This window comes from Polyodon spathula, chromosome 5 (genome assembly GCF_017654505.1).
Source record: "Polyodon spathula isolate WHYD16114869_AA chromosome 5, ASM1765450v1, whole genome shotgun sequence".
NCBI lineage: Eukaryota > Metazoa > Chordata > Actinopteri > Acipenseriformes > Polyodontidae > Polyodon > Polyodon spathula.
The window spans coordinates 43,492,860-43,513,666 of record NC_054538.1 but is presented as its reverse complement, the minus strand read 5'-3'; the positions used below and the strand labels follow the sequence as shown (position 1 = coordinate 43,513,666).

Below are 20,807 nucleotides of genomic sequence, written 5' to 3'. Positions count from 1 at the left end.
GAATAAATAAATAAATAAATAAAAATACAGTAGCTATGGTTCTTGCCAGAAACATAGTCATTAAAGATATGAGACTGAACTTTAAAAACAATACCAATATATGCATAATAAATCAGGGATGAAAGTAGTGGTTTACAACAAGCTGATTGTACTGAGAATTTGGCACACACAGGTTCCAAATACGACACACATCTGGAAGTACAATGGATCTAATCAAAGACTTAACACAAATGTAATTTTGCACCATTTATTTATTTATTTTTTTAAAAAAGATTCATTAGAAGAATTAAATGTCATGAGTTTTTGTAACATTAACAGTTTGATGTTCTGTTCACACATTTCTAGGGCAAGAGAAAGCCTAACTTACAGAAAAAAAAACAAAAAAAAACTAAATCATCAAGATCAAATTAACTGAAGTATGAAATGACCAAGTAGCTGAAAACTTTCATCCCAGATAATTTAAGACAACAGCTGTTGTACTGTGCTATCACAAATTCTATCTAAGCACATTGCAGAGGGACTAAAAATGGTCCTGCGACTGTTAAATGCCCTCTGGGCTTGGTATTACTAATTAATAAATCTATTCTTAAGCCTTTAAAAAGCTTAGGAATAAGTTTTGTGAACATAGTTAATACATTTTAGTACTAACATAGCAAGAGAACGGACACACACATCATTAGTGTCATAAATAACCTTCAAACTCAAGCCTCATTTCTGGATGGTATTTGCTATTTAAACTTTCAAGCCAATCTGTGGAACAGCCATATCATTCACAATGTATCAGAGTGATGTGTAAAGGAGTTGGACAAACGTTTTATTTATTTTACCACAGCAGTCTCTTAAAGGTGCCCACACTGACTGACAGCATGAAATGCGTGTGCACTCACCAGAAATTCAAAAATGTCTCATTCGTTGCCAACAGTTTAACTACCATTCATCACCTGTGACAGACTCAAAACCTCCAACTCTGAAACACTCATCACCATTTTACTATTATAAGCATATGTTTTAAGTAAATCAATATTAACATTGACAGACTGAAAAAATGTAAGCTATATACTATTACCTGTACCTTAACATCAATGAGATGACATTATTTGAACTTTTAAAGAACTTGCAACAATTACTTTATAGCAGTTCATAAGGAAGAGTGACAAAACTAGTTTATACAGGAATTACATTTTTAGTTTCATAAAACAAACATTAGCGCTGTGTGACAACAAAGTTCCATTTATATTCCGTAAATTGACTATTGGTAATACATGAAGGAAACAAGTTCAATTGACAAGTCTAAGTATATTACATTACATTTAAAACAGTATTAAGCATCTGAAAATATTTTACTGACTAAATGCATTAGAATCCTTAAGGAACTATTTATTGATGGGACAGCAGAGCTGTGGACAGTATATAAGAATGTTAACACTGATGATCTAACATTCTTTCATGACAGGATGTGTTTATCACTTGAGAAATAGTTAATTTTTGTGATAGAGAGAAGCTAGCAGAGATAAACACGCTTTACAATTTGAGCCTTTTTCAAATAAGGTATTTGGCAAATTTTTCCACATAGCAAAATGTGGTTCAACGCAAGAGCCGCTCTAAAAAAACTGCAGGCATTCTTTCTTGCAACTGTGGACTTAAGAAAACCTGCAGGTCACTCCAAACAAAACAGCACTCTAAGGCAATATTTACTTAGAAGGAAGAGGTCACTTACTTGAGCACTTCAGCTGCCACCTTAGGATATATTTTATATATTAGATGTATAATTTACAAGAGAAATTATGAATAATCGAATTATTAATTTGTAAACCAGCTGTGATTTCAAGTTGAGCTTTATGTATATAACTATCTACACAAGATGAACTATTTCTGAATGAACATATTCAAGTACCTTATTAAGAAAATAGTGAAAACTTTTCAGACCATGCCTGTAGAATACCCTGTTAATTCTCTTCTCCAGAAACAGCGAACATTTATTTTACTGCTAATTTATTTTTATAAAAAAAAAAGTCAAACATTGTAATTCCTGTAAAAAAAAAAAAAAACTACCACAAATCAATGGCAACGTTCCTTACTATACTAAAACAGCAAGTTACACCCACAAACTGTACACAAATGTCATTACAAAACTTGTATTAACACAATAAATGTGTGACTTTTTCTTTCAAAAACATTTGGTAACACAATGTGAAGCAAATTTGAACTCGAACGCTCAAATTTGATGACCTCTGCACAATTAAGCCTGTTAAAGTGTACACATTCATAGAATGATAAGCTTTTTCATATATACAAGACAAATGATTTTGATTTATCAGGATGCACAAAACTCAGTCAGAACCGCTGTTGTCTTCTTCCCCATGAGCCTCTCCTACTTGCCCTTCATCACTTTCTTTATCCCAGTCTTTCATGGTAGCTCCCATCATGAAATCCTCACGTAAAATGTTCCAGGAAGGCTTGTCTTCTGATTTTACTTCAACCTAAAAACAAACACACACATGGCAGTCAGGTAGGGAGTAAAACAAACCCTTGTGCACAGGACAGTTAGAAGACTCAAAAGAACAAAACTGGGAGATCACTAGATACCCTGAAGTCAGTTATTATTATTTGTTTATTTACTTAGACGCCTTTATCCAAGGCGACTTACAGAGACTACGGTGTGTGAACTATGCATCAGCAACATCTCACCTGAAAGAAGGTGCACAAGGAGGTTAAAGTAACTGATGCAAAGATGATAACAAAAAAATCAAGGCATCTAAAACGAAACATTTTAAATAATGAAGGCCATGATGTCAGCATTAATAACCTTTAAGGGTGCTGTTCATTAAAACAACCTTTGGTTCTGTACAAAATATGGATTTAATTAAAACATTCTGGAAGTCAGTTTAGTATTTCTACTTGTTCATCACAGCAAAAGCCTTTGGTTTGGCTGATAGCTTTGTTATCAAAGCTGACCGAGGGATGCAGTGCACACATCTTGGGCACAAGGAGTCAAACTCGGCTGTGACCGACTAGTTATGGAGGAAGCAATCATGAATAACATTTCCTATATTTTGTGTTTATAACTACAGGCATCCGGCAACAGAGAATAAAGTCAGCCACATTCTCCCTGCTCATTAAATTGTTCCCAAAGACATTCTGTTTAAACAAGGCTGAATGCCACTGTTGTGGGGATTCAACAAACCTGTAGTTCTACAATACACAGGGCAGCAGCACCCCCTAGTGGCTTTACACGTAAACTGCAATTCAGAAATCCTACTTTTCAATTCTGGAGGAAATTAGAAAAATGTGAAAGGTAGGCATGGCATATTCTTTAGCTTGTGATGGTGACAGGTATTCACTTCTGCTTTTGTAGGAACCACTATTTTACCAAGTTTAATAATGCTGTATCAATTATTAAATTGTTAATTCATGAACCGTATTCATTTTATGTAGTCACATGAAGTAATCCATTAGATCTACATATAGTAAGCTGTGTACGTTTTCACAACTATTCAGCAACAAAAGTAGAAGTCACAAAGGGTATGACAGTGAGTGCCTGTGCAACCAGCTGATCCCTTATCCGATTGCCATTGAGTCTTCCGGGAGTTGCAGAAAGCCTTTCCAGACTACCGTGGACCAAATTAAAAGAAACCTTGGACGAGACACAGCTGTTTACAGTATGTCGGATTTGATTTTGGTCACTACATTTTTGTTACGCTCATTCTTTGTACTCAACCAGGCTATAGTTCTATAACCTGCGTCCAATTTGAAATCATTTGCAAACATTTGGGGATCCCTACCCTGTTAACACCAGGAGAGAGTGTTTCATAAACAAATGATAAATTACAAAACTCATATGACATTTTTTGGTTTTATTTTATGCCATTTTAGAAAATATCTGAAGCATTTTGATAAAGCAAGGTAAAGTCCACGAGAGAAATTTTTATATATTATATATCTAAATAAAATTAAAAAAAAAAAAAAACCCTAAAAACTAAGAACCCTGTACTAGTACTATTACTAATTGCTATATTCGTCAAGCTGGATGTTGGTTTAGGTTGATCCCGTCTTCTCAATGCCAGAATTTAGGACTTGAGTTATTATGCTTATAGATTTCAGATGTTCTGTTGTTTTCACAAGGTGGTCCTGGATTCCCTGGCACTGTAGCAGTTGTAGTCTGGCATACCGATGTGCAGTGATTTCTATATCAAACTTTAATAAAAATCACTGCTTCTACCATTGTACAGCCAACTAATTTAAAGCTTAATGCTCTAGTCATGTGTTTCATATATCATTGCCTCATGATGTGCCTATGGTAGTTTGCTTCCAAATAAAGTGGCTACACTCAAAGTTTCCCATGCCTGTACCTCTGGGTGGGAATAATGTTGGAAAGACTAAATACTAGCCTCTGTCGCACACCGAGTGAGTTACTAAAATACAAACAGATTTTCCAACGAAACCACAGGACCAGAAAGACAAACCGAATATAAGAGATACAGGGCTTTGGTTTCTTACTTTACACTATTTTGAGATAGTGAGCTAATTTTAGTAAATAAATGATTTTAGATGATGGATTGATCTTGAAAGGCATCAGGAAAGTGATAGCAAGAGACAGGGTGCAGTTCAACTTACAGCACTTTTTTTATTATGAAAAATGCTCCCGTCATGCTGCTAGCTGTTTTAACTTGGCCCCCAAAATACACAAACATAACCACATGACCGAATCAGTCTCCTAATTGATTCAAACACTACTTGCGGGCAAACAAAACACAGCGCGTTACCCTAAACCTTCAGGGACCTGGGCCAGCTAAGTTTTGCATCCAGAGCCTGGCACTTCCAAATTGAAATGAGCTAATTTTAAAAGTAGAACATAAAATTACCAACTTGTTTGTGTTGTAACTTCAGGGTAGGAGTTCGCTGAATATATTGCTTTCCGATTGAATTACAAATTCAAAATTTATTATATATATATATATATATATAATATATATATATATATATATTATATATATCTATATATATTATATATATATATTATATATATGGCACACACGCACAAAATTCTAATATTTCTATTTTACAGTTTTCCTGTGACAGAAGAACAGATTATCAGTCCCAAAACCAATACCTAACAGGGCACAAACCAAACGGTGAAACAATTATTACCATACCTTGGAGACTCTTAAGCAAGCAATAACATAGACCACTGGACAAATTATAAGCCTCATTGCTACAAAGCCCCCCCCCCACAGATGTGTCACTCAGGAGAACATTACCAGTTAAAATTGACCAAACTTACGGGTACTGTTTAACCCAAACAATTCACATTTTGATAAAAGTTGGCATGATAGGTCACACTCTCGTAACACTTTATTTTCACTTTGGATGCCCACAGACACATATCTGGTGTAGCTATACCGTTTTTAAGCATTATGAGTGGTTCTAATGTTTGGTTTTTTTTGCAGTTACTCCAATACTGTGTTTTTTTTATTTTGAAGGTTCAGCTGTTGGTCTTGTGTTCCAGCTATCTGCCATACATACATATACATTGTGAGAGAACAGCAAATGTGTCTTTATAAAAATAAGAGCCAGTGATCTGCCACTTTGGGTTAAGTTTTTTTTGTTGCATATCTCCCTGGCACAAAGATTATTTTAGAAACAGCAATGAGAACCAGTCAATGATTGCAAACATCATACAGATGCAAGAGGAGAGTAATAAAAAATAAATAAATTGTGTTACTTGAAGCTACCATCTTTTACATTTTCACCTCAGGATGACAAATGATGAACCTTAATCCCTTGCGGTCCTGTCAGACCAGGTCCGACATTACAATTTTCCCTTTCCAGTCCAATGCCAGACCCTGTCCGACATCATCAAAAAAGATTTTTCTCCGGGAAAAGACGAGAAAAACCTTTCAATGGCCAAGTGAGACCAATGACCCCCCCCCCCCCCCCCCCCCCCCCAAAAAAAAAGGGGCATATCTCTGAGCCCCATGCACCAGAGATAACATGGACATAAACAAAGGAGACAGCTGCTTCTGCATCCAGCACTCAAAGAATATCAGACATTTGCAGAGCTTTTTGAGATGTTACAGTAATAGAATAATGACTTGGATCGCATTATTGAGGAGTTTGGTGATAAAACGAGTGATCAGAACAGGATTTATCAGTATGTACCTCTATAAATAGGTATGTGAAAAATACAACGAACAAGGGGTGGGGCTACAGTACCGAGTGTCCTTTTGCGATTCAGTGCCTATTAAACCCGTTTTACTCTGAATAAACAGTATTTTAAACAAGGCATGTAAAATAAACAGCACGTGTGAAAATGAAGTGGACCTGACGTGCCTGACAAGCACGGAATAAATGGACCGCTAAGGGTTAAAAATGCTGCAGCATCAGCCCAGGTACTGTACCTCAGGACAAGGGATGAGAAATTGTTCTCAGCATTGGCATTTACAGTATTCGTGCTGAATGAGTTACCCCTGCATGTTCCACTGTACAAAGAGCAGTGGTCTTGTAAGATCCGTGGGTGCAGATAAGAGCCATACCTGTTTGCCTTTCTCTGCCTTGGACTGCTTCTCGACCTTGTTTCCTCGAAGCACATCAATAAAGTCTTTCTTGGACACGGAAGACAGCAGCTTGGCCCGTTTCCTTTCTGATCCCCCAGTTTCCTTCACTTTCTCATCAATGTTTGTCTGGTGCTTCTGAACAGCATTGAACAGCTGAACTACACCTCTAAAGGGCAAAGGAGAAATCAAGGATCAAAAAGTTATTAAAAAAAAAAAAAACTTTTCAGATTAACTTAAGGGCTCGATGGTAGTTACTTATGTACTGTCTGACACCAAGTATTGAAAACAACACATTCTTTGTAATGAAACAGAAGGTAAGCATTTTTTATATTTTACTGCATTATATTTCAACTGTATGCCCCTTTTTTTTTTTTAAATAATTACCAATCTTGTTTAAAAGGCAAAACTTAAAATGAGATACTTTTGTTGTACTTGTTATATAAAAAGAATACTTCATGAATTCTGTGGTTATTCTACTCATGAGAATAGCCATAAACAACCCGATAACTACAATACTCTGAACAGTCATAGTGTATCCTCTATAAATCAATAATAATAATAATAATAATAAAAATAGTAATAATAATAAATACAAAATAATAATAATAATCAATAAAAATCCAAACAATAAATCACATTGTTTCCATCTCGACAGACTAGGCATACAGGGTTCTCGCCAGCGCTGTTGAGCGTAATGGGCCACTATTTTGCTACCTGGAAAAATGACACTGTAATCAGGCAGCTACGCTGTGTTTTCAGTTTGTGTAATGGCCAAAAAATAATAATAATCATCCTATGAAACACTGTCGATTATTCCGTTATGTGAGAAATTGGTTTGCTTAAAATACTTGTTTCAGCTCTTAGTACTCTTCAATGGGTTGGTTGTGACAGCATGTTCTTTAGTTTGGTGCATGTAATGTATGCGACATGGAGACGAGATTCAACTTCACTGAACTTTATTACACATTCCCCCCTGTTGACAGATGAGACTAGATCCTGGGTGTGCCCCTGATACACAGCTCTGTAACAACCAACACCATTGCACATCTTTATTATTATACCATAACTACGTTCCCTCTAAGAATTTCATTTAGTTAGCCACTGTGGCTAAAGTAACTTAACATTTTTTAGCCACACTGGAAAAACTGTAGCCACTTAACAATACTATAAACAAGCTATCAACGTACTGTTTCAGGAAGGCAAAAAATATTTTATCTGAAAACTTGCAGATATTTGCCATATAATGCCAGACCCTACCATTTACAACAAACACAAATATTATATTTAATTTACACTATAACTCCAATTCCCATTTAATAAATGCCAAACTTAGTCCCATGTGAAAAAATGTTACAGATTTCCTAAATTCTGAACAGGTTTGCAGAGATACTCATGTACTGCTTAATCCTTTACATTATTTTAACTGACGTGGTTTTCTTTCCACTACAGAATGGTACAGCAACATTGTGCCAGTAGACAGTGCTACTGGTGCATGCTAATATTAGTGCCTCCCTGACCAACCACAGCTCTAGTTACACAAGATTGTACTAATGTGATTAATAATACTAGTAGGATTGTACAGTCACTACTGTGTTTAATACTTTTTTATTTTTTTTTACCATGTTTTCACCTGTGACTACTGACAGTAAAATATTGCACCGATTCTGACATTAAAACTCAAATCACAGTGAGACAAATCCTTTTTAAAATAATAGGTTTATTTTATTAAATTATTCTTCTTTCAAATCCACTTTTTTTTTTTTTTACTAATGTCCAAAATATATTTCAACACATTTTAAAGAGATAGTAAACAATGGGGGTAAAAAAAAAAAAAAAAAAAAAAAAAAACACACACACACACACACAAAAAAAAAAAAAAAAAAAAAAAAAACTTTGCTGTGATCTTGAAGCTGTGCGTTTCTGGCTTGCTGTCTGTAAAAATGTTCTTTTGTGACCAGATGGTATGTTTGAAACCATGACTGCTTCACCTCCCCGTGACTAGTATTACAGTCATATTTTAGCTGTGTGTACATGACTGGTATTCCTTGGGCTGCATCTTTTGGAACATGATTCTTTTAATTGGTTTGTACAACTTATTTTATAAATATCTTTTTTTTCCTGTTTGCATACCATGTGGGTTTTTTGTTTTTGTTGATTGCTTCTATTAGAGACTCTGTCCTCCCATTTGTGGCATACATATGTTACGTGATCAAGCTAAAGAGCTTTCATTTGGTAAAACGAAATCATAATAAACAGTCTGTATTGACTCATCTACCAGCACACGGTGAATGTGCTGGCAGTCTTACACAAGTACATTTTTCAAAGCCTTCACCACCTGGGGGGGAAAACGTTTCGCTTGTGGCGAGTGGCTAATGGGAACGTAGCATAACAAGCTGGGTTAAATAAATAAATCATTCAGATGAAGAACAGTAATGTGAATTCCAAACAGTTTTGATATATTCAATCTTTTTTACTTCAAGGTCTTTAGAAAAAAATCCAAAGTTCCACAATTTTAGAATAATCCTTTTGTATGACTTCAGTTTCCTAGATAGATTTTCATATAGATGTAGGTTTTAAAATATAAAATGTGTGACACAGTGCATGTCCAGTTTTACTTGCGATAAGCAGAAAAAAACATTTATGTTGTAGATGCCTTAATTATGGAACAACAGTGACAAACAGGGTTTCCACTCATTCTTGTAAGCACATGTGTGATCAAGTATAAGTTGTGTCTTTTACTGATGCAACGACCATATATATTGAAACAACAACAAAAGCAAAACAGTAAAGTTTATTAGAATACTTAAAACGTGATGATGCACCTTATTAGTATAGCTCTTTTTTAGTAATCAATAGGTAACCTATATTATTTTAACTACAAATACAATGCAACTCACATGCAGCAGGCTACGACTGAAAAAAAATAATAATCGTGAATTAAAAAAAAAAAAAAGTTTAGAAAACCTAATATTTAAGTTGTTTTTCAAAGAATAAAAACAGCACTAATTATGTCTACATAATTATAGGCCATTTTAATGTTTTGAAGGGTAAAAACAGGTTTCTGAGTCGGACAGAAACAATAATACTATGACAAAAATCTAGTTTCCCCTCCGTGGAATGGAGTAAATGCTAGGGAGTATATCAAACGATGACGCAGACTCTGCACCTACTTACTTACAACCATGGATACAGAATATTATCCTGACAACGACTTCCACAAAGTGTAAGCATGTGCATGACTTGTCCTGGATCTCCTGCAGGGGGTTGCAAGGATCTCAGTTTCTTTCCCTGCCCCTGCCTCCACTCCTGCCCCTCCACCACACTAAAAATTCCTGGTGAGAACCCTGACATAGCCACAAAGTGCCAGCATGTAAAGATGTATCACAATAAATCACTGCATACTTATCATCTGGGTTATCATTTTTAAATCTACACACAGTAAAATACATGTCCCCTCATTGCAAAAATATAAGTCTTGTAGACGGATATTAATTTCCTGCTTTAAAAAAGGAATACCTGGTGGCTATCCTCTGAAAATTCTTCTCAGTCTCTCGATCTGCAACAACATCTGGCTTCACTCGGCACATCATTTCCCATTGCCGTTTCTTATCCACCTACAGGTACAGCACAAAACATCATCAATTAATCTACAGCAACCAGTGAGGCCAGATACCAATAATGCAAGTGTAAGGCTGCCACATCCAAATGTTTATACGCCTTGATTTAGATGAACCATAAACATTAAGTAGCAGATGAGTCTATCATTTTACGCTTAATGTGTTTTTGTATTATTGTACGTTATAATTGCATACTGATTAAATTGCATCCACATTCATTATTAAACAATCAATGTACCTAGCCGGACTCAACTTCTTACCAAATAAACACTTCAGGAAGCTGGCATGGAGGGTGCATCTTTCATTGCTTATCGTGATGTAGTGTCAACATTTTAAAATAACTTCCTCCCTATCTTTCAAATGACAAATATATAAATAACCTCCAATACCATCAATTATAAGTTACCTGTAGATTTGCAGAATGTTTGATAATTGAAACTTAAGGCAGTTAGTGTGTTCTTAAGGGCGTGCTTTAAGTTAATAAGCCATGAGGCTTTCCCAGATTGATCGATCCTGACCCACAAATAACTCAAGTATATATAATATATATTAGTTTTTTTTCCCACATTACAAAAATTGTATTGTGTACTGAAGTAAATATGAAGTTATGTTTAATATCCAAATGAAGGGTAATGTTATTTTTTTTTAATTGCACTTAATATACTCTAATACAGTGTTTCCCAACCGGGGGTACACATACCCCTAGCGGTACGTGGGAAAATGTTAAAAATGTGCAAAAATAAATAAATAAATTTCAATCTCAATAGGCAGGAAAACATTTACTGAGGTCACTGGTGTGAAATCTCTAGTTTATTTTATACTTATAGGACAATTTTTTACTTTAGTTTCGGTGTGTATTTTTTTTCACCCTGGCCACTTCCCGCCAGCTGACCCCCGCCACTTCTCCGCGGCCGTGCGCCAGAGTCACTCACGATTTCAGGTAACAGGCAGCTAGCTTTGAGTAGAAGAAAGACACTAGCTATGGATCAATGGCTGAAAAAAAGCACTGTTCCAAGCAGCAACAACGCTAGCGGCAGGTAAAGTGAACATGTGGAGAAAAGAAAGAAAGTTGACAAGTCAAAGTATCGTCAATTTCATGAACAGTATGTCCTCTTCGGTTTCACATCCACACCTATGGAGCCGCCTCAGCCACTATGTTTCCTCTGCGGCGATGTGCTCTCAAATAATAGCATGAAACCAGCCCATTTACAACGGCACCTCACTACCAAGCATCTTTCCTGTGTGGGTAAGACAGCAGAGTTTTTTTCCATAGAAAGCTGTCAGAATTTAAGGGAAGTCAAGAGAAATTAAGAAAGCAACTGCAGTATCAACCAAAGCATTGGAAGTCTCATATGCTGTGTCGCTACTTGTGGCGAAGTCCAAAAAGCTGTTTACTATAGCCGAGGAGCTAATTTTGTCTGCTGCTGTTATTCTCGCAGAAACAACGATTGATAAGAAAGCAGCTGATGCACTGAAGACTGCACCATTGTCAAATAACACGGTGTGCTGCAGGATTGATGACATGGGCATTGATATTGTTGATCAAGTGGTGGAAAAGTTAAAACATTCTGGTTCATTTGCTCTGCAGTTGGATGAATCGACAGATGTCAGGGGGGAAGCGCAGTTGATTGCGTTTGTGCGATATAGAGACACTTCGGAAATTAATGAGCACATTCTGTTCTGCAAGAAGCTAACGGGGAGCACTACGGGTAAGGATGTGTTTCACATTATTTGACAGCTTTTTCTCAGAGCACAATCTGGATTGGAAATCCTGTATTCATTTGTGCACGGATGGTGCGGTGTCAATGACTGGGAGGGTGAAAGGATTACTTGCCCAAATAAAGAAGAAGGTCAACCCCGACGTTGAGTGGAATCACTGTATCAGTCACAGGGAGGCATTGGCCAGCAAGAGAATGAGTCCTGAGTACAGACTGTTTGAAAGGCTCTGCCATGATAGTGGGACTGAGCACTAGCAGCTACTGCTTCACACCGACGTACGCTGGCTATTGAGAGGGAAAACACTACAGAGGCTTTCTGAGCTGCGTGACGAAGTAAATGCTTTTCTGTCAGAGCACTCATACCCCCTTGTGGCTGTGTTCGAGGACACAGACTGGGTAGCTCGCCTTGCCTATCTTGCTGATGTGTTCAGCAAACTGAACAACCAGAATCTAACTCTGCAAGGTAAAGACACACATTCTAAACATGTATGACAAAGTGTGTGGATTCATGAAGAAGATCAAACTCTGGGAGAGGAAATGTGAAGATGGGGACATAAGTTGTTTCCAGCAGCTTGACACCTACCTTTCTACAGGTGATGTTGACAGAGCTCCTATGGTGAAACTAGTAAGCACACATTTATCCAAACTCAACAGTGAGTTCAACTCCTACTTCCCTGACATTGAAAACAAGTCTGCCAAACTTGACTGGGTGCGTAATCCTTTCATGACTGAAAGAACGAACAATAACATTCCTACCAGACTGCAGGAAAATCTGCTGTCACAGTTCTGGTGTGATGTGGAGAAGGAATATCCTGATTTGGGGGAAACATGCACTGAATGACCTGCTGCCATTTGGATCTACATATTTATGTGAAGTGACATTTTCATCTATGACCATAATCAAGACTGTTGGAAAACATGGATTGAGAATTGATTAGCAGTTTGCTACTCATTGACTGCAAGCTAAAAAGATAACAATGCTGTGGACCAGAAGGGGCCAGGCTGTAAGACTTTGGAATGCAAAGCATAAAGGGGCTAAAAGGCTCCCAGGGACTGGCATTGGACCCAGAGGTTCTCAGAGAGATCGAAAGAGATAATGCCACTGGGATCAAAGGGGCAGATTTATGGACCTTTTTTCTCCAGGAGTGTGACGAATGCACTGAGTTCAGAGGTTGTCACACTAGACTACACACACACACACACACACATACCTACAGACACACACACACACTAAATTAACAGAATAATGTGTTGTACCTTGACCATTGGTTAAGTGTCAGAGAAAGGGGAGGTGGACCATCTATACAGAAGGGTATTTAATGTCATGCAAACATTGTAATGATGAGTATTCTGTTTGTCCTGTACCTGGGACCAGACTCCCTGCATATTTCAATAAACCTGGCAACTGATTGAAGAAAAGGACTCTGTGCATTTTCTTGAATCTTCTTAATCACCATCATTTTTTGTTAAGTTACTTCAAAGACCAAGCACAGGAACAGACTTAGCTTGGAGAAAAGCCTGATAACTGCTGTTGCCACACTGTCCCCGAGACTGACAAAGCTTATGAGTGAGAGACAGGGTCAAGTTTCTCATTGATTGGTGAGTCCTCATGTGTCATACGCAAGTCTATACATATAGGTGATATTGAGAGTAGGCTGCTACTATATGTATAAAATGTGATCTTTGTTTTTGTATAACTGGTCTGGACTCTTGAAGATGTGAAAAAGTCATACAAATATTAAACTGATAAAAGTACAAGTATTATTATAGTAATACATTATCATTATTCACAGGTAAATGACAGACAGACAGATAATATTGATATTAAACCTAATTCAGCCAAATTTACACCTAATCTAGGAATCACACCGGTCACACACGCATAAGGGGGTACTTCAGGCAGGTGAAAGTGTTTTGGGGGTACAGTACCCAAAAAAGGTTGGGAACCACTGCTCTAACATAAGGTTAGAAACTAACACAAATGTGGTACTAGTCCTTATGTGAAGTGCCCAAGTTGGAATTAACAAGAGTTGGGGTCCCGAAAAATATTAGGCTTGAATTTTATTTTCCTAAAAAATAAGTTACACAATTTTTAGTAGACAACTTAGTAAACGCTCCTACAGATTGAGCAATCACCTGTTTGCACCTCGTTACTGAGCGACTGCTGTACTGTGTACTGAGAAAATGACACTAACACCACCAGATAGGATGACAGAAGAAAACAATTCTCTCAGCTGTGTCACCTTGCTAACCACAAAGCTCCACCTGCGTTGCACTTGGGATGAAATTGTTATCTACCACAACCTGGTATAAATCTCCACATTTTTGTAAAATTACTTTACACTTACTTCAAAGATGCAATGTGTTTCAGTAAAATCAAACGCTCAATACACTTTGCACCCCGTGGGAGAACACAAACGTACAACGTCATTACAGTGGCTCTCAAAAGTATTCACCCCCCCCTTTGGACTTTTCCACATTTCATTGTGTTACAACATGGAATCAAAACAGATTGAATTAGGAGTTTTTGCCACTGAACAATAGAAAAAAAGTCCATAATGTCAAAGTGAAAAATAAAATCTATAAATTGTTCTAAATTAATTACAAATAGAAAACAGAAAATAATTTTTGTAACTGGGTTTGGCATTGTAGGGGAGATGAAGGGACGTTTTAGCTCTGAGTAACTGTTTTGTAAGCATTGTGAATGCTTATTCACCACCGCTACACCCCATTAGAAAATGTACTTTTCCTGCATGTTTTTAACACGAGACTGTGAACGTGAGTATTTATGTATACATTTGTTTTAAGTTCTTACCCACAGGACTACTGAGACACAGACATCAACTAGTCCCCATCAGATGTATTTCACCTCGGGCAACAAGGCCCCATTAAATTCTTTAAGAAGTGCTGTTCAGTTTACTGCAGGTAGTTTACACCATTACAAAAAAACGTGGCCACCTTATACAAATGTAATTATTTTTGTGAAGTAGAACTTAGAAACAATTTGCAATACAGACAGGGTTTATCGAATAAAGTTCTAAATAAAGCAAAGGTAATAAGAGCAGGACTATGCTGTGTTCATACCTGTTTTCTTCTCTCCAGTCGCTCCTGTTTTTCTTTTGCTTTCGCTTTTTCCAGTTCTTTATTTTTGAGCAGTATAGCTGTTTTGCTTTCTGGCGTTTTCTTGAGGAGAATTCTTGCCATGGCCTCGGCCCAGCCAGCATTTGGGTTTTCACTCTCCTTCTCTGCATTCCCATTCTCACCCGGATCCTCTCCTGAGGACTCATTGAGACTGTCGTTGTCATCATCTGCATGCAAGTTATCATCTGAATCCTCTCGATCTCCTTTAGACCCTGCAAAAGTACCAACATTGGGGACATCTATTAGAGACTACTTGTATTTGTAGTTGTGTTTTATATATATATATATATCATATTATATATATATATATATATAAATATATAATATATATATATATATATATATACACACACACACACACACATACACATATATACATATATACACACACACACACACACACACACACACATATATATATATACACATACACACACACACCTGTGCTTCATTCATGCATACATTAACTGCAAATGTAGATTTCCACATTCTGCAGGTTCTAAGGTGTGTAATGATACCAAACATGTATACCGTAAGACTTAAAATAATTGCCTCCAATATGCGCCGGGTCCACTAGCAAATATTGTAAATAAACGCTGGGTCTCATTGCCAATGAATGAAGCCGAGGAAGATGAGGAGCTTGAGCATAATGAACTGCTAATAAGTGACAGCGATGAAGGATTCATAAATAATAACAGCAAATGCAATTTAAGGTAGACCTACATGTAATGCATACTTGTTTAATGCAGTTATTACGTTATTAAAAGTTTTGATAATTTTAAGCATGCTGATAGTAGGTCAAATACAAACCTCGGTGTATTTTAACTTTAACTTTAAGTTTGAAAATAACTGAAATTATTTTTGATAATGACACATCACTTTTAAAAAACATTTTTAAAAAATCATTTTAGAAGTTTGTATTATTATTAGAGTGCTCACCCTTTATAACGCTACAGTGGGGAGTCATAGTTACAAGACCGTGCTATTTCTGTTCCGCCTTACAACAAGTATAAAAGGGCTACTGTAAATGGGAGCCACAACCGTACCATGTTATAACCGATTCCGCATTATAACGGGACACGTTAGAACGGGTGAGCGCTGTATTATTATTGTGCTGTAAGCATAGCCTATAAGCCTGAATTCTGATATCTACAGGGCTGTCTTAGTGGATTTAACGTATTATTATTATTATTATGGTAGATCTAATCAGTTTTTAAATACAAATTTGTACTTTTGCTTGTTCATTTTCCAACGTTTTGCATGCTGCATCCTTGTTAACAGGTGCATATAACAATATTTTCACTTTATACTTGAGGGTGTACAATAAAATGTCATTTTGTTATAAAACAAAACTGGTACTTAGTTCTCACTGAAACACAAACTTTTAACAAAGTTGCTGGAATGTTTAAATTGACTTACAATGTTGCTACAAGGTTGTGTTATCTATCGGCTTCTTCCCTGGGCTCGATCTACTAATTCCCCAGTCGTAGCACTAGTACAGCGATCTATGCATAAACCTTAGAAACAATGGAACCTCCCCTTTAAATTCTAGACTGCGATCCACTTTTTCCCCAGGACACCGGATGTTATTCAAGCCGCTTCTGGTACAAAGTGATAGGGAGATTAACTGGGGAACAGGCCAGATAGAGAATGATGTGTTTACTTAGGAGGCCTCCTTCCAATATTCAAGCTTTGAATGATACAGTTCAAAGCAGTCATTGTGGCAAAGACCTGGGTTTGAGGGGCACTTCAGGCAACAGTAGCGGGTGTCCCCGAGTATGACTTTCTTTGAGCACACCCTGAATCTTTTTTGGGCCCGTTCTTTTCCTGCTATGGGGGGTAAGGATCAAGGACAGTGCATCCTTGTGAGCCTCGTCATGCTTTCTACATGCACACCTGGTGTCTTGCTGTCCTGGATTACAAGTGGTGCAATGACTGTGGTCATGAAGTCCAGGAATGGCATAACCTGGTCTTGAGTGGATGCCCGGTACACCACGTACGCATTATATAATGCCATCTAAATCATGTGCAGCCCTAGTTTTTTTTTTTTTAACCAAGACACAGATTTTCCTGAAGCAGTACTTGATGGTCGATGACAGTACATGATGACATACCCGATGGTTCCAGGACAGGTTGTAAATCCAATCCAGTGTCACTGTCAATGATGTCATCAATGGGGGACAGTGTATCAGGAACGATGGATGAAATAATGCTGTAGAGCTGGGGCAAGGGCTGGTTTGACAATCCACTCTAGTCATTTATGCTTCAGAACAGCATTTGTGGTCTCCAATTTCAGTCGTTTCCATGTTTTTTAAAGTTGTAACTGTTGCTGGTAAAACATGAAACATGGCACGGCAGTTTTATTCTTTAGTTTTATTCCACATATTTTGGCTACTGATAGATTATTGTAAAATATTTTTCCATTTTCCATTGAGCATTAATTTACCTGAATGTAGATGGCACCCTCTATGCCAGAAAGAAACGATTACCTTAATCTCCAGCTGCGCACTAAACTAGTACGCTAATAGTGATCAGCTGATCTCCAACTCTAAAGTTCTCTGCAATTGGAACAGGTTTAAACTGCAGCTGGGGATGATCCTCAAGAATGTACCGTACAAGCTGTTCTCAAGCTAGTCCACTAGGTGCATACTAAAATCGGAATGTTCATTGCAATTGAGCCAATCACTGCAGGTTGATTGCTCATTACACAGCACTGAAAAGCAAATGACTGTTAGTGTTGTTGCATCATTAGTAAGTGTGCTTTACCAAACATTAAATTCTGTTCTGGAAGAAATTCAAGCATTAATACTGGCTAAAATAACAAAAATTGCCGACAGAAGATTGTGTTTTTTTCCTTATAATCGGTACCATGCCGATAGTCTACCAATTATCGGTGCATCCCTACTACTGCATGCAAGTATCACCAAATGTCACAACCAGTACCAATGGCATCTCTGCACAGGGCTACACCTAGAATTCCCACCTGTAGTTTATTAAAGGAAAGTGTTTAACAAACAAAGAAAAGCACATACTGTTCTTTTAAAGGCAAGTATTCCCTAAGTAAGGCCGTTCAAAATACTTGCTATGTGAGAAGCACTGATTTACTATATATTAAAAAAAAAAAAAAAATTCATTCTGAAGCAAAATGTAAAGACTTTTTTGTTGAATAAAACAATTAACAGTATACATTTAACTACTTAGTAACTACTGTTGCTAAGCAACACAACAAACAGTTTTAACCATGTGGTATATCATTATAAGATATGCACGTAGTCTGCACTTTATCACCTTACCGGGTTAATAAATAAATATTACGGCTCAATTTGATACAATACCAACATCGCCTTCAAAGTCACCATTAACTGAAACAGCTTTCTAATGTGAAACAATACCAACTAAATAACTGTTACAGATTATAAAAGGCACATTTGTCCTGTCAAAATTAAACTTTTTTTATTAGTCAGCATTAAAAAAAAAAAAAAAAATCTAGAATTTATGTAAATGCACATCTTTCTAACCTGTGCTCTTTCTACTGTTCATGGAGAAAAAAAGTACCAGCCTTTTTCCTCTGCATAAAAGTAGCGCACTGCATTGAATATTCTTAACTCGGTTGTAATGACTAAATTAAAAATAAAATGAAAGCCAGTTTTAGTGCTTTTCATTTTCATCATATAAAATATGTGCTACAGTGTTGTCAGGGATATAAGAATATACATATTATTTCCATGTGTTTTTGGAGAGGTTAGCTGCATATTGTAACAGATGTTAATGTGAAACAAAAAAGGAAATATTTGTAGCTTGACTTGTCCCATAGTGTGAATGCTTGATTTCAGTTCCATGTCATTATATGGGTTTATTGAGCCAGGTTTAATATCTCACTAGACTATATGCCAAAAGGAAATTCTATTAACACTACTTCTGGAAATAATGCACAGTCTGTTCTTGATGCTGTCATATTTAATCAAAATGCTATAAACCCTACTGACTGTGCTTCACAAATCCCGTTTAATGTACACATCACAGCCCACCAGAAGTAGCAAATAACATCCTTTACATTCTCCAATCATGTTTTAATTTTTCAAATTGCTTCCTACCCACATCAACTTCGTGTTCCGGTGTTTTTACATGTAAATCGAGTGAAGTTGGCAAATAATAAGTTGCGTTAGAAATGGATAGATTAATTTGCTACATAAGGTAACGGTTGCAGGGACCAGCACTGGTATTTACATTTACTGGATCCAAGGATGACCCAAGCTCCAGTACATTATTTGTCAGGAGGTTAAACCTGCACAATTGAGATGACATTTATCTACAAAGCATAATGAATGTCAAAAAGAAAAAAAAAATGTTACAATGAAACAGGAACTTTGCCATCAGCAACTTTCAATGCGCAAAATGACAACAACTGAGCTGGTAGCGAAGATTCGGGCCCAGGAATCTCATTAAGTTAGGTACATTATATAAATACTTTACTTTCTACATGTACTTATACTATATACATGGCAAGTGGTGCTTGAGGAAAATTCAACCAAGGTGTTCCTACACTGAAAAAGCTTGGGAACCATTGCTCGAAGAAATTGTGTCTTGCTTTTGTGCATGCTTCTAAATATGACCCACTGAATTAGAAGGCAAAGTTTGTCTGTAATATAGTGATGTAAAACAATAATGTAATTGCTTGCAACAAAGTTATGTCTGGCCAGTTTAAAAATATTTACATTTACTTTAAATATTGGGGCAAATTTTGCAGTTGCTTCGTATCAGGTACATTATTTCATATCTTTAATAATGGCTGACAGTGTGCAGAATGGCAGGGAAAACCAATATTTGTGCTTACAATTACATTACAAATTCAGGTATGTGCCTTTAAAGTAGAAGGGCACTGGTTGCATAAAAAGGACTGTGACTATTGTCACTTTTTTAAATTAAACGACACAAGCAAATTCTTACTTGGATTTTATTGAATGAGTAACATAAGCTTCAATGTGAAAGCTGAAAATGTATTTCAATAAACGGCACATTTTTATTAAAAAAAAAAAAAAAAACACATTCTAGCTTACTTCAGTAAAGTAAAAATGGGTTTCTGTTAATAACAGTAACAACATTTTATGTAGAAATGGTGCTGAACTTAAACTGGTTCATGGCTCTGCAGCAACATGAATCTACTTAACTATTAGATATATATATATGATATATATATGTATATAATATACGACGCATATATATATATATATATATATATATATATATATATATATAAATAAAACCACGACCTGGTTCTCTCTTGTACCTATGGCTATTATTTATCTGTCTTTTGTTTTGATTGATTGATCTAACTACTACCTAAACTATATTTAATTAGTCTTTTTTTGTAGCCTCCACAACCTGAGCAGTATCTTCTGTTGCAGTCACACTGCTGCCAATGTAAGCTGTTGTAAACAGTGCAGTGCGGACTATGGATCAAACCAATGTATATGTGGGGTGCGTTTCAATTATAGTTTTTATTATGTGAAAAAATAAATAAAAGAAACAGACATGTGAAATATCTATCACTGATATTGCCAGAAGCTAAAAGTGTCAGGGAAAATGTTTTATTTTTATTTTGTTTTACTGGCAAAAAAACCCCCAGCTGTGTAGCAAGCATAAACAATAACTCAAAGTGTATGGTCTCTTTACAGCGGAAACTTCAAAAGTTACACTACTTTAATATGGCAGTTGCAGTAGACTACTGTTAGATCAGTGAAGAGTGGTAGATTTAGCCTGAGCAGTTTCTGTAACAC

At 36.5% G+C, this 20,807-nt stretch overlaps 1 protein-coding gene across 1 annotated transcript; it reads right to left on the bottom strand.

Moving 5' to 3' along the window:
- Positions 1 to 233: 233 nt before the first annotated feature.
- LOC121316413 (RRP15-like protein) lies at positions 234 to 17,982 on the bottom strand. The gene is made up of 6 exons (XM_041251484.1): positions 17,974 to 17,982; positions 17,145 to 17,280; positions 14,974 to 15,242; positions 10,071 to 10,168; positions 6,534 to 6,720; positions 234 to 2,480 (listed from the first exon to the last, which is right to left on the bottom strand). Exons 1-6 carry the CDS (start codon positions 17,980 to 17,982, stop codon positions 2,331 to 2,333), a joined length of 849 nt encoding a protein of 282 aa, XP_041107418.1. The 3' UTR covers positions 234 to 2,330.
- Between the last annotated feature and the right edge of the window lie 2,825 nt (positions 17,983 to 20,807).